The sequence below is a fragment of the Anser brachyrhynchus genome (assembly GCF_964034855.1).
Source record: "Anser brachyrhynchus genome assembly, chromosome: 3".
In the NCBI taxonomy this organism is placed as follows: Eukaryota; Metazoa; Chordata; class Aves; order Anseriformes; family Anatidae; genus Anser; species Anser brachyrhynchus.
In genome coordinates, this window is record NC_137696.1 from 93947783 (window position 1) to 93963298 (window position 15516).

At 39.3% G+C, this 15516-nt stretch overlaps 1 protein-coding gene across 7 annotated transcripts in view; it reads right to left on the minus strand.

The window, feature by feature from the left end:
* Window positions 1-15516, minus strand: part of KCNQ5 (potassium voltage-gated channel subfamily Q member 5) — a 292440-nt gene that overhangs the window by 37815 nt on the left and 239109 nt on the right. For all 7 annotated transcript variants that reach the window (XM_080585432.1, XM_080585434.1, XM_080585437.1 and 4 more), the window contains 4 exons: window positions 12163-12338; window positions 11609-11734; window positions 4276-4386; window positions 2405-2500 (listed from right to left, as the gene is read on the minus strand). In XM_080585432.1, coding sequence (XP_080441558.1) covers window positions 2405-2500; window positions 4276-4386; window positions 11609-11734; window positions 12163-12338 — 509 coding nt within the window. The remainder of the gene's footprint in view (window positions 1-2404; window positions 2501-4275; window positions 4387-11608; window positions 11735-12162; window positions 12339-15516) is intronic.

Sequence of the window (15516 nt, forward strand, 5' to 3'; positions counted from 1 at the left end):
TACCCCGTGTTTTCCTGCACATCTCCCACAAATGCATCTAGAATTCATCTGCAGATGAAGAGGCTATCACTTACTTTGTAAATTGTTCCACTGCTTGATCCTTCTCATTGTCAAAAATCTGCATTATTTTAAATTTGAAACTCTTTGGTTTTGGCTTGAAGCCAGAGAAATTTGTTATGTTTCTGTCTGCTACATTAAATAGTCCTGTAGTTTCCAGCACTTCCTCTCTGGATTTATATATTCAAATAATATTCACACTGTTTGCTTCTTATAAGCTAAACAAATTGAGAAAAGCATGTTCATATTATACATTTCAGTCTTCTGTTGTGATAGTTTAGCTATCTTTCAGCCAGGTATAGCCTCTAGCACACAGTGTATCTATTGCAACAGAGAAGTTAGCATGGACTAATTCTACACAGTTACTTATCAGAAAATAGACATTCTTATGACAAACTAAAGCACTGATTTCCATGGTAGCTCACTGTCAATATCCACAATAGACAATTTAAAAAAATGGGCCCTGTTACAGTAGATAATGATATACAGTTGAGATCCACCCTACATTTCTAAACGTGAACCTTTTTCTCCAGAAAAGGGCTCTTCCCGCCCCCCAATTTTTTTTTCTTTGTTTTCTCCAATTGTGCAGCCTCATTTACAAACTCTGGTTGTTGAGATGATATGTAGCATGTTAGTACCAGCAGCATTATATATGGTGGTAATATCAGCCATATCTACTTAATACATTTCTTGTTCTGTATGTAAGGACTATAATTAACCTTGGAGGAGTAACATACTGGTAACCTGTATGAACCTCTTGACCCTTCTCCCCTACTCTTTTTCCTCTGTGTTTCTCACCCTTGTTCACATGCTTTCCAGAGCCTCTAATATTAGGATGGAGTCCTATATAAATACCTTGAATTCATGGTTTCTAGATCAACAGTTTTGTGTTCGATATATAAAGTCATTTGGTTGGAATCATTCCAGCCTATAAAGTCATCCTGATCATACTCAGGTTCATTCCTATGTGCCTGCCCTCATTTTTACTATTCTGCCATATACTGGCAAATTTCTTTATTGGCAATATCTCCACCAGCAATTTTATATTAATTTCCAGATGACTGAAAATGCTGAATGTGGAAATGGACATGAAAATGCTGAACAACATTCACTTCTGAGATCCCGCCACAAATGTCTTCTTTTCACAACAATTTTGCCCACTGAGAGTCACTTTCTGAGATGTCAGATGGCTACTCTTAGTTTAGCATACTGTCTTACAATTATTCCGGTTGGACTGTCTTACAACAATAAGAAGAGCTATATCCAAAGCCTAAGTCTATTATATCTATCCTCTGTCAAACAAACTTTAATTTCGTGGTAGAAGTAGATTAGAATATATGTTTTAGAAAATATACCAGACACTCATTCTACAGTACAATAGATACAAAAAGAGCAGATTTATATTTATTAATTATTCTAATAAATATTGTGTGTCAAATACTTAACATTTAGTAAGCATTGAATACTAATAATGGAAAGCATTTATGAACTTTAAGAATGCTTCAAAAACATCCTGGCATCTAATCTGAACTTGACATGGAACTCTAGTGTATTCAGCTAAGCAGCTTCTTTATTTGGATTTATTATTTCAGAATGAAAACAAACAACAAACAAAGAGCATATGTGGTAGACATAAAACACTTGGATTCACAAGAATATAAACTAGGATGTTAGAAGATTATTTCACCTTATTATTATTATTATTATTTTTCCCCCAATGCATCAAGTAGAATAAAGCTTGGTGGAAAAACATTCTTTAGAGGATTTTCTCATTTTTAAGTAAGTTAAGGGAAAAAAAAAAAAAGCTGCTTAACAAATATTATGCTGCTTTTGCTTCAAAAAAAACCTCCAAATCGTTGACTGGCACCATGATGTCAACACCGGAGCTGAAACCACTTAAAAAAAATCAGACATTTTGGAATTGCTCGTGCCTACTTTTCTAGCTTTTGAATTGACTAATATTGAAATCAATTCTCTGGACAGGGCGCTTCATTTTCACCAAGTATGTCACTCACTGGAGCACTCTAATCCCTGTAGTAGTGAAAACTAGCTTAATATAGATAAGAGTGCTGTTCTGTCAGTTGTGTTCTCCAGGGATCAATTCTAATTCATCAACTACAGCAATGCAATTGACTCAGTTTCTTCATCAGGGATGGAAGAACTCATAAACTGCACATGGAAATTCTTTATACACAATTATGGAAACACACTGCAATCACTGAAGAAACATATTTCATGAAATTAATCATTCTGTTAAACATTATTTCCACAAATTAAAATATCACAACGTGCTGCAGTATGTACTTTAAATCCCCTACTATTATCTTTTCACTGATTTCATATTTACCTGAATTAGACTGGCAGCTGGATTCCTTCTTTTCTCAAAGTGTTTCTGGCGATGCTGTTCCTGCACTTTTAATGCAAATCCTGAACCAAGGATGCCCTGAAATGCAAGACACCATTTTTTAGTAGGTAGTTTTTTGTTTGTTTGTTTGTTTGTTTTTAGAAATACACAATCAACTACAAAGGTTTGATCTGAAGTAATTGTATGTGTACCTCAAATAACACATTTATGATGGTATATGGCTGTATAAGGTTTAACAACAGTGCCCATTCATAGTGAGGCAGGAGACTCCTTAAGAGATAACATCTGTGGTGCTATCAATGACCTCTCATCCCAACCATCGCTTGGGTTTGTGCTACACTATGTTCCTGCAAATCTAAAGGCCACACACACATACAAATATATATATGTATATGTGTGTATATATATATAGGCAGGAACATTCAGAGGAACTTAAGCCAAGAATGATGAAATGACCAGCTGCCAGATATGCCAGATATATATGGACTACAAAATCCATATCTGCAGTGCTTATTATAACTTTTGATTTTAGAGATGTCAAAAAAATATCTTGTTTAACTGATTAAGACTATTTCCTCTCACTATTTCATATTTAAATAATCCCCACTGCTCATTCTATAGGAATGTAAAAAAAAAAAAGTCAGTGAAACCTCTCCCCTTTTGTCTTTTTTACTTTTGAATAAGTAAGATAAATTTGACTCCTGCTAAATAGACGCAAAGACTGAGAATGTTTCCTTCCTTGGCTTGGAAGGAGTGCAACATTTCTGCTGGCCATGCCTGTGTTATAAGAAAGAACATTTCCACTTGATTCTCAGTGAGGATAAAACAACATTAAAATTGCACAAAAGATTCACACATATCTCTTGTTTTACAGACAGATTCAACACAAAGGTGTTTGTGAGGAAAATCAGTTTCTGTATATAGACATGAGGAACAAAAGTTGTGGCATCTCTAATATGTAAAGTTATTCATCTTTTCCATTCCTTTGCAGTCCTGCTAAGACTAACTTTCTTGCTAGTGGTGACTAGGTAACAAAGAGAATTAATTACAGTAGCTGCCATTAAATGTCAAAGATTCACAAACAGGTAATGTAATATAATTATAATGCATTATAATGTCAGAGGTATTGAAATACTCCCCGTGCTTAAAATAAGAAATAAATGCAGTACACTAGATGATTCAATACTGTTGGCAAATGCTGACTTTTAACCTTGATTTATCTATATGGTTGAAAACAACTGTATTATTATAACATACGTATTTTATAATTATCTATAGATAATGAATCCAAGTATTAAAATATTGATTTTCCATAGGTATTGCACTGGATGGAATACAACAAAATACAAATATCACCTCTGATTTCATGTTTATTTAATACTGTGTTGAAAAAGGAAGGAAATTCAGTCTTTCACAGTTGTAGATTACACTCACAAAAATGAGGATTATCCTACTTTTCTTTTAATAGAAACTAATCCAGAGAAACATATTGGCTGATTTTTAATTTTATTATTTTTATTTTTAACTTCTGAAAGAAAAGCGCTAATACATGAGTCACAATTCATAACAAAAGAAAGAAATTTCAGTCTTACACAGTAGTATGCTACCTAATTTAGGGTTATTTCCTTGCTTTGTCCTTGCCCCAAAAAAATCCCCAAAACTCAAGTAATGACAGCAACACCAAACCTTTTGTTTGGGTGCTACCAGTTTACCTATGTTGTCACAGAGCAAAAGGTCTTAAACAGTTGTTCTTCATTTATAAATCTTCCTTCAGCTTTTTGTATTGTAACAGCAGTAGGAGCTACTGAAGTTTCTATTACCTTTTTACAGTTTTTTTTTTAAAGCATACTCACAGCAGGTAGTGCAAAGAAAGAAATGCCAAGTAGAGCAAATCCTGCAGAAAGCAGCCGTCCAAGCCAAGTAAGAGGAGTTTTGTCTCCATAGCCAATGGTTGTCAATGTGATCTGAAAAGAAAAGAACAAGGTTTACTGGAGGTCCCTGAGAGGTTAGTTTCAGATTGTATACATTGCATGAAACAGCATTTCCACTAAATTATTCAAGACACATGAAATATATATAGTTGTTTCTAAGAGACAAACATAAATAATATGAATTCATTTTCCTATGAAGACTCAATACTGTCTATGCATGAATAAAACTGAGATAAATAATAAACACGAGAAAAATGTGTCAATAAGCAATAAATAAATAATAGATTGGAAGGTCTGGGATCTCACAGTTGAAGCAAATGATGGGAAGTCATGTGAATTGGGCAGAAAAAATTATCCTTTTCAGTAGATGTACAGATGTTTCACCTGCTTTCAGAAGGGCTGTACGTATTTGCCCAATCACATGAATATAAATTACAGAGGTATCATATTGGAGAAATATAGTAGGACTAAAATGAAGTTGAAGTTCATAGACAAGATGAAGTCAATGCAAACACAAGCAGTGGCACTATCTACAAGCCTGTCAGTACAATTTGAACTAGGTCTCCTGAAACACAAAAAATGCTAATCAAAAGCTGGAAGGAACTGTAAGAAATTCCTGGTCCTTTCCCTTTCCTTCTCACAGGCTCAGATATATGTACATGACTCCTGACATGACACTACACTATACAAAGACACAACACAGCACCAGGTTGTGCTTAGGTCCAACAGGTCCTCAGGCCATTGGACAATGTCAGCTCAGATCTGTGTGGGAAGAGGTCAAGGAGAAAGAGGAGGGCATCTGTAATTCCTTCATGTGGACAGTGTGATCAGAGGCACAGCATGCAGATATTCCAAAAGCAGATGACACCAGAGTAGATGATGGCAGAGTTGGGTGCATGTGGAAGGGGTCTCACAGAATCACAGGATGGCCGAGGTTGGAAGGGACCTCTGAAGATTATCTGGTCCAACTCCCCTGCCAAGCAGGATCACCTAGAGCACATTGTGCAGCATGGCATCCAGGCAGGTTTTGAGTATCTCCAGAGAAGGAGACTCCACAACCACTCTGGGCAACCTGTTCCAGTGCTCTGTCACCACACAGTAAAGAAGTGCTCCCTCATGTTCAGCCAGAGCTTCCTGTATTTCAGTCTCCACATGCAACGCATTGACGGCAGGTCACGTAAATATGCAGCGCGTATTCCAAGTTCTGCTGGGATACTGGCACATGGTTGTGGTCTACAGAGCATGTCTCTAAGGCAAAACAAAGCAAAAGATTATGGCTTCGTGTCTGTGTGTGGCTGGGGATCTTCCCCAGCCCAAGGAAATGTCCTCCAGCCTGCTCCTGGCCTGGGAGGTGTGCCAGTCCCAAGCCCTGGGCCCAGATCAGCCGGGGATAGTCACGTCTCTGTGCTTCCCTTTTGGGGAGCACGGACCCAGCCTGCTGCTCGGTGTGGGTGCCAGGAGCAGGCCGGCCGAGCAGAGGGTTTCCAAAGGCTGGGTGGAAGGCTGCAAGGCGCGTGATCAGGCAGCGGCACACGATGTTAAAGGACAAAGATAGACAACAGTAGGCTGAGTGCCAAGGACTCCAGGGCCTGTTATTATCCGAGAACATGTGCACAGAGAATTATTTTACATCGTGTACCAAATGTGGGCAAGTTCAGGCTTAGCAAATATTCTGGCAGGAATGAATTCTTCAGGAAAATGCCTTCTAGAGACAATATTTTGCTTCCAGCTTCCTCAAAGTTCATTCCTATGAAAGACGGCCAAAGCAATTCTATTTAATGCAGGGGTCACCACAGGACAAAAGAAGGAAAGTCTTTTGGAAGTAATTAGATTTAAACTATTTGAGGCTCCGCAGATAGTAAACAGTGCCTTTAATTGCTCCCATTGTTGGGAACAAACTGCGGGTGTAATTTACCCTGAGAAAGCCATAGTGACTAAAAGAGAGTGAGCTGAATTAAGGCTGCAGCTGAAATTTCAAGTGGTTATCAAGTCTCAAGTTTAGTAATGCTAGCCCGGAGGCAGGTGCAACTCTCCACCACCTTGGGTGTTTATCAGGTCTCACTCTCCTTCTTTGCTCCTCTTCACATCCCTGCCCCCATCCCCTTTCCCCAGCCTTTGCCAGACTCTTGAGAGAGCCAATGTAACCCAAGAAAGTGGAGAGAACTACCCCAAATTTTCTGTGGTTCACTTCTGCTGTTTTGGTGAGTTGAGTCAGCTCACGGAGATGTCTGACAAGCACCAGGGCCTGCACAAGGCAGTCAAAGGAAAAGCCTTGCTGAGACTGAGTGATTAGAAGGAAGGGAGTTGGGAATGCAACTCCCTCTGTTTCTGGCAGAGGTGAGCTGATGCAGCCGCACTCTTGGACCAGCAGAGGGGCTTGGTTTGGTTTGGTTTGGTTTAGTGAACACAATATTCTGAGCTTTTCACATTAGAGGGCGAATGCAGAACGGTTTGAAGCTATTAAGACCCAGAGAGTAATGAAGCACTTGAACAAATGAATCCCTTGAATAAAAGTTCCTCAAAATTCATTTCTAGGCCAATCTTTGTGAAGCAATTTGAAGCTCTGGAATGAGCCCAGTTATTTGGCTTCTATCCAGCTCCCTATCTCTGCTAGATGCTGGAAAGTACAGAGATATCTCCTGCCTGGGCCGATGAGAAGGAAACAGAACTAAGTGTCATCTGCATATTAATGATATTGCCACTAACATCTTCTGAAGGAGTCAAAGATAAACTTGAACCTTTGGGATTTGATATCTGAGAGCAACCCAAAACCAGGAGCAGTCATACAGACTACATCTTTGGAATTTCTCCAAAGAAAATAATAGAACCATATTAAAGGCTTTTCTCTAATTCTTTTAGGTCCTGAAGAATGGATATCAGTCAACGCTTGAGAATATCAGTGTCTTGTTGCTCACTTTGAGCTGTTTTATCTCAGGATGTTCTTTAAATGGGCATATAGGTGTCAGCACCATGCCATATCAGGGACCTTTTGGGGATTAAAGTCTTGCAAGGACAATACCACCTAAGTAGCTGTATTTTTAACACCACACAAAGACAAGTGCAACTAGGTAACAGTAACAGAAATACAAAATCTGGGTATGGATGTAGCAAACTTGAGGAAGTAATTAGGGTCAGGTTGTTTATTTGGGAAGAGGCTGGGGCAGAGAGAGGAATGTGGTGAAAAAAGGATCAAGAAACAGTAAAAGAGATAGGAAGGTTTGCAAATCTTGTCTAACTGGGGATACCTGCTGAACAGCCCCATGTCTGTTCACCCCAGCCTAAATGAGGACAACAAACCAAAACTTGTAGAGTTTCTTTCTTTGGATAGGATTCATTTCACCTAACTTGAAACATAAAATATTTGGGTGTTCAGTATAATCTGGTCACACAAACTTGCACAATGGAAAGAAAGATTCTTTCAGCAGGTAACTCATCACATCCTAAAATGTAGGACTGGATAGATCGGACAAGGAAGGCAGAGCCACCTAGCTAGATTCAAAAATCACTATGGTAGAACTTGTGTTACATCTCATTGCTAGAGCTAATAAATATGCTAATAATAAGTGAGACAATATAATAATGAGTAAGGTTATGTAACATCGGTGCCTTCAATCAGATGAGATAGGGCCCAGAGGCTCCCCTCTATCCTAATATTTCTGACATAATTTTATGTTCTGGTAGTAGAACTTACCTTTTGAATATTTACCTGCCATCAATTAACTGAAAAAAATGTGGTTTGCTCAGACTATCATCACATTAAATGGGAAAAATGCCATCAATATTAACTCATTTGAGCTAGTAATTGCAAAAATGTTATTCATCCTAACTTGTTTTGTTCACCTACAGGTCACCCTGGAGTCCCAGAGCTGTTCTGTATCCTACCGTTACTATTGTATACTGCTAAAAAATAATGATATATTAAGAGAAACCCTGTTAAATGCATAGGAGAGACAAGAGTCTTAATTTGCAGGTAAAACTACTTAACATACAAACTCAATGCCACTATAGGCACACTCAATTCTAGTTAACACTAACAGTTCTCAGATAATCATGCATGGTTTGATTGTGAAAAACTTAAGTTTTTGTATGGACTTTTTGTTCCCATATAGTTTTGTTATTTTATTCTGTTAAATGAATTTACCATCTCTAGCAAAGCAAATTCTAAACTTGAACTCTTCATACAACACACACTTTAAGCTGTGTTGAGCAGCACTGTGGGGACTCCAACCATAAGAATATTCACAATAGAAACATTAGCACGATGCTTAAACTGCAGGTTGCAAAGTACAACGTGCAACTGCAAATACAGTGCAGTATTCAGATGTAAATTAGTATGCCATATCCTGCCTTTTGTCTCAGTGTAAAACTATGGGCTTCAGAAATGGAATTAGTGAAATGACCATAGCAGGGTATGGCCCTTGAATTATCTGAATTAATGAATGGGTTAATTGCCACATGCTGGTTCTGGTCCTGTAGGGCAGGGCATAAGTGCCTCTAAAAGCTTGCAATTTAAGAAGACTATTTGCGCCTGACTTCAATGCAGTCTTTTCTTTCTTTTACCTCTGCCATCACAGAATTCGGACTAGGATTTGGTAGATACACCGTGGTTTAAGCGAGAACAACTTATGCAAATAAACAAATCAATGAGACTGAGCATTGATTTCCCCTAGAAATCCACACAATCTGACCTTTTCAAAATCTGCATGTGGGTTACTCTGGCAGTAAAAACAACCATGACTAAGAAGCACGTTATGCATTTCCCACATACTGTTTTACATATTATACAAAAAAATACTATTATTAAAATGGCAAAGATAACAGGTAAGGGGGAACTCTGATTTTCAGTAACTTTGTTCACTTACGCACATTAAAAATTTAAATATATTCATGTCACACTGGAAGAAAAGAAGTAAAGGTATAGAAATATACAGTATAGATTGTTTTCAGATTTTTTATTATAATTTGTTGTTTTTCCTGCTGATGTTGAGAAAAGATTCCTATTTTCTCAGTTGCACTACTTATCTGACCTATGAATCATGTACTCTCACTTCATAGAACAAAATATACAAAATATTTTAAGCACCACTTTATACAATTATTATTTCTTAGCAGGGTTTTTCCTTAAAAAATAGCAGTCAGCAGGTAGTGGAGAAGCAAATTCCAAAATAAAAATCATAGTCCTGCTGAGAGAGCTGCTCTGGAAGAAGGATCTGGATCTGACATGAGCCTCGGTCACATGTCAGAGTTGAGGTCTGGGTTTGCTCAGACTTTGCAGTTCCTTGTGCAATGTGTCCCCTCACTAGTGCCTGCTGGCAGGTGGGTACAATCCTGTGCTTAGCCCCAAATCCCTGCCTTATCCAGTGCTAAGTCACACATGGCTTTGCAGAGATGTAGAGGGTGTTTCTTGGGTAATCGAGCTGCTGAAGACACATTCCCAGACCCATGTGCCACCCACATCCAACCTACATGACTTCAGGAGGGTGTCTTGCAGTACCATGTCCCCACTTCCACCCCCAAAAGGGCAATGGTGTTTGCAGACTGCCAGAGCCTGGGTACCTGTCAGCAAGGTCACCAGCATCCCCAGCCAGATGCTTCACAATGACACCAACACAGACAGGTCAGATTGCTGTGAGCCAAATCTGGACCTATCCTTCTAAAGAGAAGTGCCTCTCCTCCTGCACGGACTGAATTATTTCAGTTACAGATAGACAAACCACAAAATAATCCATGGCAGTGTGACTGAGGGCAAAACCTGCTGCGATGGCTTTAGCCAAGATTAATCTTCTGTTCATTCTCAGTGCAGGATAGAAGCATGTATTTTATTAGAGATTTGCCTTGATACTCTAAAGTAACACATTTCAGGAAAAAATATTTTGTCCTTGTGTAGATGTGCAAGTAAGAGCTGTTAGGTGTGGCTTTTCCAGGCTCCCCAGTTTTGTGCAATAGCACAAAAATACAGTCTCTAGGGAAGACATGTAATAAATGATTATCCCTGAGATTAACACATTTCAAATATACAAGCTAATTATACTAGTGGGAAATTACCTTGACCTTTGCCCAAAATGTAAAGCAAACTTATTAAAAGTATCTCTCAAAGATTTAAAGTATTTTGAAAAAGGTTTTTGCACAGCTCTGAGTCTGAGAATCCAGGCCTGACAGAGGGTCTGAGGTGACAAAGCTTCATTTCTGCATCCTTCTGATGAGGAAAGGTGGCAGAGCCTGGTTTAGCTCTCACACTTCTCCCAGGAAAACTAATGAGTGCTCTTGGTTATGTCAGCATTAATGATCTCACAGGCATCATTTCACTGTCCAGACACTGCCAGAGCTCACAGTGTTTGTTATACTGGACAAAAAAAAAACAACAAAAAGCACCTTTTTTACTGCCTGACAATAGCTCTGCAATAGGCTTTGTTGGGACAGATTTCCTAAGCTGCTTAAGTAACTCCCACACAGTACGGGGGTCTAGCTCATTACAAGGCATTTTTTGGGGAAAAAAAAAAAAAGCTATACATTATGCCTTAAAAAAAAAGGTAAATCAAATGCTTAGACCTAGGTCCTCATTGTTCATTTAAAGACTTGTTTATTTATACATGTAAGCATTTGTATAATCCTCTTTCTTTCAGAAAAGCAGTCAGGCATGTACTTGGATCCCACAGTTTTCAAAAAAGTAAAAGCAGTTGATTTGATAGGTAAACAAGAGCTTAAAAGTTCAACTAAATAAGGGTTTTTACACCTGTAAAAATGATTGGAGTATACTGTCAAACCAGAATGGGAATATTTATTCTTTTTGTGCTCAAGGTATGGGGAAGGAGAAACAGCTTTGCTCTAAAGGGCACTGATGAAATACTTCCTTTGACCGCAAAGCTGATATAAGAATTTTATTCTTGTTTTCTTTCCTGACACTCCTTGCACCAAAGCCTGTTGCCCTCTTATTTGGATCAAAGCAGCTCCTTGTGGGATGATATTAGAAAATGTATTACTGAAAAATCTGGGTTAAAAAATAAAATGCTTTCTTTTCTGGAAGGTTCATTGATCTGTTTTGCAGCAGAAACTCATAAACAGCTGTTCTACAAGACGGGGTAAAATGTACTATGGATGTGCAAATGAAAAGCTGGAGTATGTAGCCTCTGAGACTGACTTTCTGCCAGTGAAAATGATTCACTGAACAGCACACTAAGTTAAAATCAACAGTAGATGGAATACAAAGCTCTCTAGCATACTGGTTAAGCAGTATGTATAAGTTTTGTATACTTACTGTGCCCCACCACAGAGCATCTGCATATGTGGAGAACTGATTATTTGCATCTTTTTCCACCAGATAAACCAGGAAAGATGAAAAGATGAGTACTAAAAATCCTATGTACCAGGCTGTGATTAATTCCTAGATAAAAGAAAGCAGAGATCAATATCCATTTGAAAGAATGAACAGAATGGCATTTCAGGGAAGACAACGAAACGAAACGTAACGAAAACATCTATATACGCTTCTGGCATTTGAGCAGTTAAAAGTCAAGTGCTTTCCTGCTGATGCAAATTTTCTTAAAAAACAGAACAAAACTACTTCTGATAGTTTGATATTCCAGGATCTTCACTGATGTATGTAGAACTACAGTGGCACATCAAATTTTCAGCATATTATACAACCTTTTCGTATTCAACACAGTCTCACATGCCTTTCTAAGTGCCCATTACACTTGATGTTACTTCATGAAATCCTAGATATTGTGGTCAAAACTGGTAAATATTTTTTTCCTTGGATTCTTGCAGAATCCAGTGAAGACATCAGATGCAGTGCCTAGGATTACGTACCTTGCTGTGTGCATAAACTACTGAACCTAATAATTTCCAAGTGCCTCCTCTTCGGTCCATGCGCACCATACGAAGGATCTGTAGGAAACGAAGACTTCTCAGTGCTGATGTTGCAAAAATGTTACCCTGAGTTTTTGCAGAAACAACTGCTATTGAAGCGATGAGAACAATGATGTCTGAAAGAAATATAGAAAAAATTAATGTCCACGTACCAATCAATAACACATATATGTACATGTGCTGACTGCGGGGACTAAAGTGAGAGTCTTGTGGTGGGTTGGATTCTGAAGCACAGAGAATCCTGTTTGAGGTAGGAGTGCAAGGTGAAGTCTAGTGTCAAAATATGCCCTGAGAGATCTCCAGGGTGAAAACTGAGAGGAGTAATTTTGAAAACATATAAATAAGAGCAGCAGAGTTGAAGGATCATCATGTTGGAACTTTGAAGCCTGGTGTATCAAACTGTACAAATCAGTAGATGGATCTGAACTTTTTCCTTTATACCTTTCCTCATAGCAACTTACCTGTGAAAAGCCAGAAGAAAAAAAAAAGGAAAAAAAAGAAAAAAGAAAAAAATAGAGCTACCTCAGTGGAACCAGACTTACAAGCACACATATTAGTTTCCTATGAGTACAAACACTGTGTGGTTCAGGCATGTAGTTTCTGGACTCAACTCCCCTGATGTACCATTTCCCGGAAAGGAAAAAATATAGTGCTGGGCGCTCAGAAACATTCTTTCAGTTGGCAGCCTGGAAGGATTTTTTTTTCAGCTCAGCAAGTGTTAGGATTTATTTCTTCAGGTCACACATTCAAACTGTGAGAGCGGGTTTGTTCTGCATGAACTAATCAGCCAACTGCCCTTTGAGCCAGAACAGCATTTAAAGGAAGATGAGAAGATACACAGTGATGGCACATGGATACTGTGAGAAGGCATAATGTTCTTTTGTGATGACTGGGGCAGACATACTGGTGGGCAGAGAGTGGAAAAGGGCAGTCCAAACTCTGTTACTTCATCACCTCATAATTAATTTCCTGAGCTTCTTTAAAAACTGAAAGAGCCTTTGTAAGATGCACCTGGTTTAAATCTCAGGATTTTGTGCTGTTTGTATGTTTATATGCAAAGATAATCTAAAACCATATCCACAGGTGAGAATTTCACGTTGACATGAATTTTGCTTCTTTTGTGTTGGGCATCTTGTGTCAAGTATAGCTCCTAGAAACCAAGAATATCCCACTAAGTGAAAAGAACCCTACAGGAGAGCAGCAATAGAGACTGGCTTCACGTACAAGCAGGAGACTCTCCTCAGCCTGTTCCAGTATGGTCGGAAATGGCCTTGGTTCATTCTGCCCAGCAAACAGTAAGTAGTGGAGGTCCAACTATCCTTTCCTGCAAACATCCTGAGCTTCTCTGAACTTACCTATGGATGGCTTTGCCATCTTATTACACTACTAAGGGTTCAGAAAACCCGTGGTTCAAGGAGTGTCCCGTTAAATTGAAGAAATCCTTGCCACAAGTTTCTAAAAGTTTACATGGGTTCAAAACCAACTGGACAATATCATGGGAGAAAACTTAATCCAGATCTAATAAATACTAAGACCAAAGTCTCCAAGTACAAAGGCTATGGAGGCTGAGAAACTATTATCACTGTATGCTTGCCCTCCTTCTGTGATCCTTCCTAACTGTTCATTATTGGCTAGTGTCACTGCTGGACACGGTTATACTAGGCTTGGTTGACCCTCTGCCTGTCTTATGCTCTGAGAGTTTACAATGCATTTGGCTTCTACACAGATGGATCATATTTGGCTACTATATCATTGGCTACTGTAAAACTGGATTTGCTTCCAGCTGTAAATCCAATGGGTTTAGAGATCAGGAAGAGCCAGAAATAGATAATATCTCCTGGGGTGTCCCTGCACAGTGCAAGTCTCAAGAGCACAGTAACCAGATACAGCAGGTCTGGGTAAGAATTCAGTAGCAGGATAACTGACTGGGGAAAGTTAAAGATAACAAGTCTAACAGAGATCATAAAAAGTGGTAGGGTGGGGTTCAGCTCCACATTTAAATTTAGATGTCTGCTTCTCTACCAGGTGTCTAAATTCCCCATGAAGAAAAAGGCAATCACGTCAACTGAGAGTGGTGCAGCTAACCCTCAGGGAGGCTCCTGATGGCTGCTCAGCTGACTCATGCTCTGGGACTGGCACAAAAAAAGGATTGATTCAGTTGCCTGTATTTATTTGTCCAATGCCATCTGAGATGCCTGAAGGTATCTGAGATATTTAATAGATCCGGTAGATATGCCCTTAGACCTGGGAGGCCTGTGCCCTTCAGAAGTAGCTGGAGAACAGGGAATATCAAGTAACGGACAATACGGACAATAGAGGACACCTCTGTCTACCCCGCTGAAATAAGCCCTAGGTCTCAACCAGCTGTGCTGGAGGTATAGACGTGCAGCACATACATGCCCACCTATAAGTAGACTTCCCTATTTAGGTGTGTTTATCTGGATCTGAGGCTCATGGAGGGTGTGCTAGAAAGCTATGAGCAGTATGGATTTTGTTGAAGAAAGAGCATCTCTGGTTACAAAAACTATGACAGTTAGCTTGCCTTGTTTCCTGCTACTCTGAGCAGAGCAGCAATGTAACAGCCCATTTTTAATTAGTGGTAGCATCAGCTAGCAGCAAATCAGATTTCATCAGAAAAGCAGTGTGGGTTCCAGCAAATCAGTCTTAGAACTTAAAAAAGAGTGAAGTCACCCAAATATTAGGAATTATGCATTTGGTCTGGACATGATTAAAGTGCTTACTGAGGATTTTGTTTTTTCTCAGCCACTCTCAACATGATATTGTTTTTACAAAAGCAAATGATTTGGCCCTTCCCTTATTCCTTCCCATTCCAGGAGCTCTGACAGCTTTTGTTATAACAAGAAGTTTCCTGGAGGTCCCCCAGTGCAAAAAAATCAAATGAATTCAGTCCACCCAGTGCCGTACTGCATCTGCTGTGTGCTGCTGGGAACCCTCTGCCCTTCTTCCCCACTGAGGGTCTCTGGTCCTCTCTGACCGTGCGAGACAAAGAAGTCAACAACAGCATAGCTCTCATTTCGTTCTCCTTAGTATTGGTCCAAGGGAGTTACCTACTCATGTATACCTTTCCAGATGAAGGGTAGGGATGAAGAGAGGCAAAGGGAGAAGGGAGTGAAGAAGGGGGTAAGCAGAAAACGCGTTGGCACATGCTTAAAAACAGTTGGAGGAGGGAAGAGAACCTTCCCAGTCTCCTGTAGTTTTTTTCACGCCTTTCTCTCTCATCATCTCCACCTCCCCACAAACTCCTCCCCACAAAACCACTCATCTGGCTGGGAG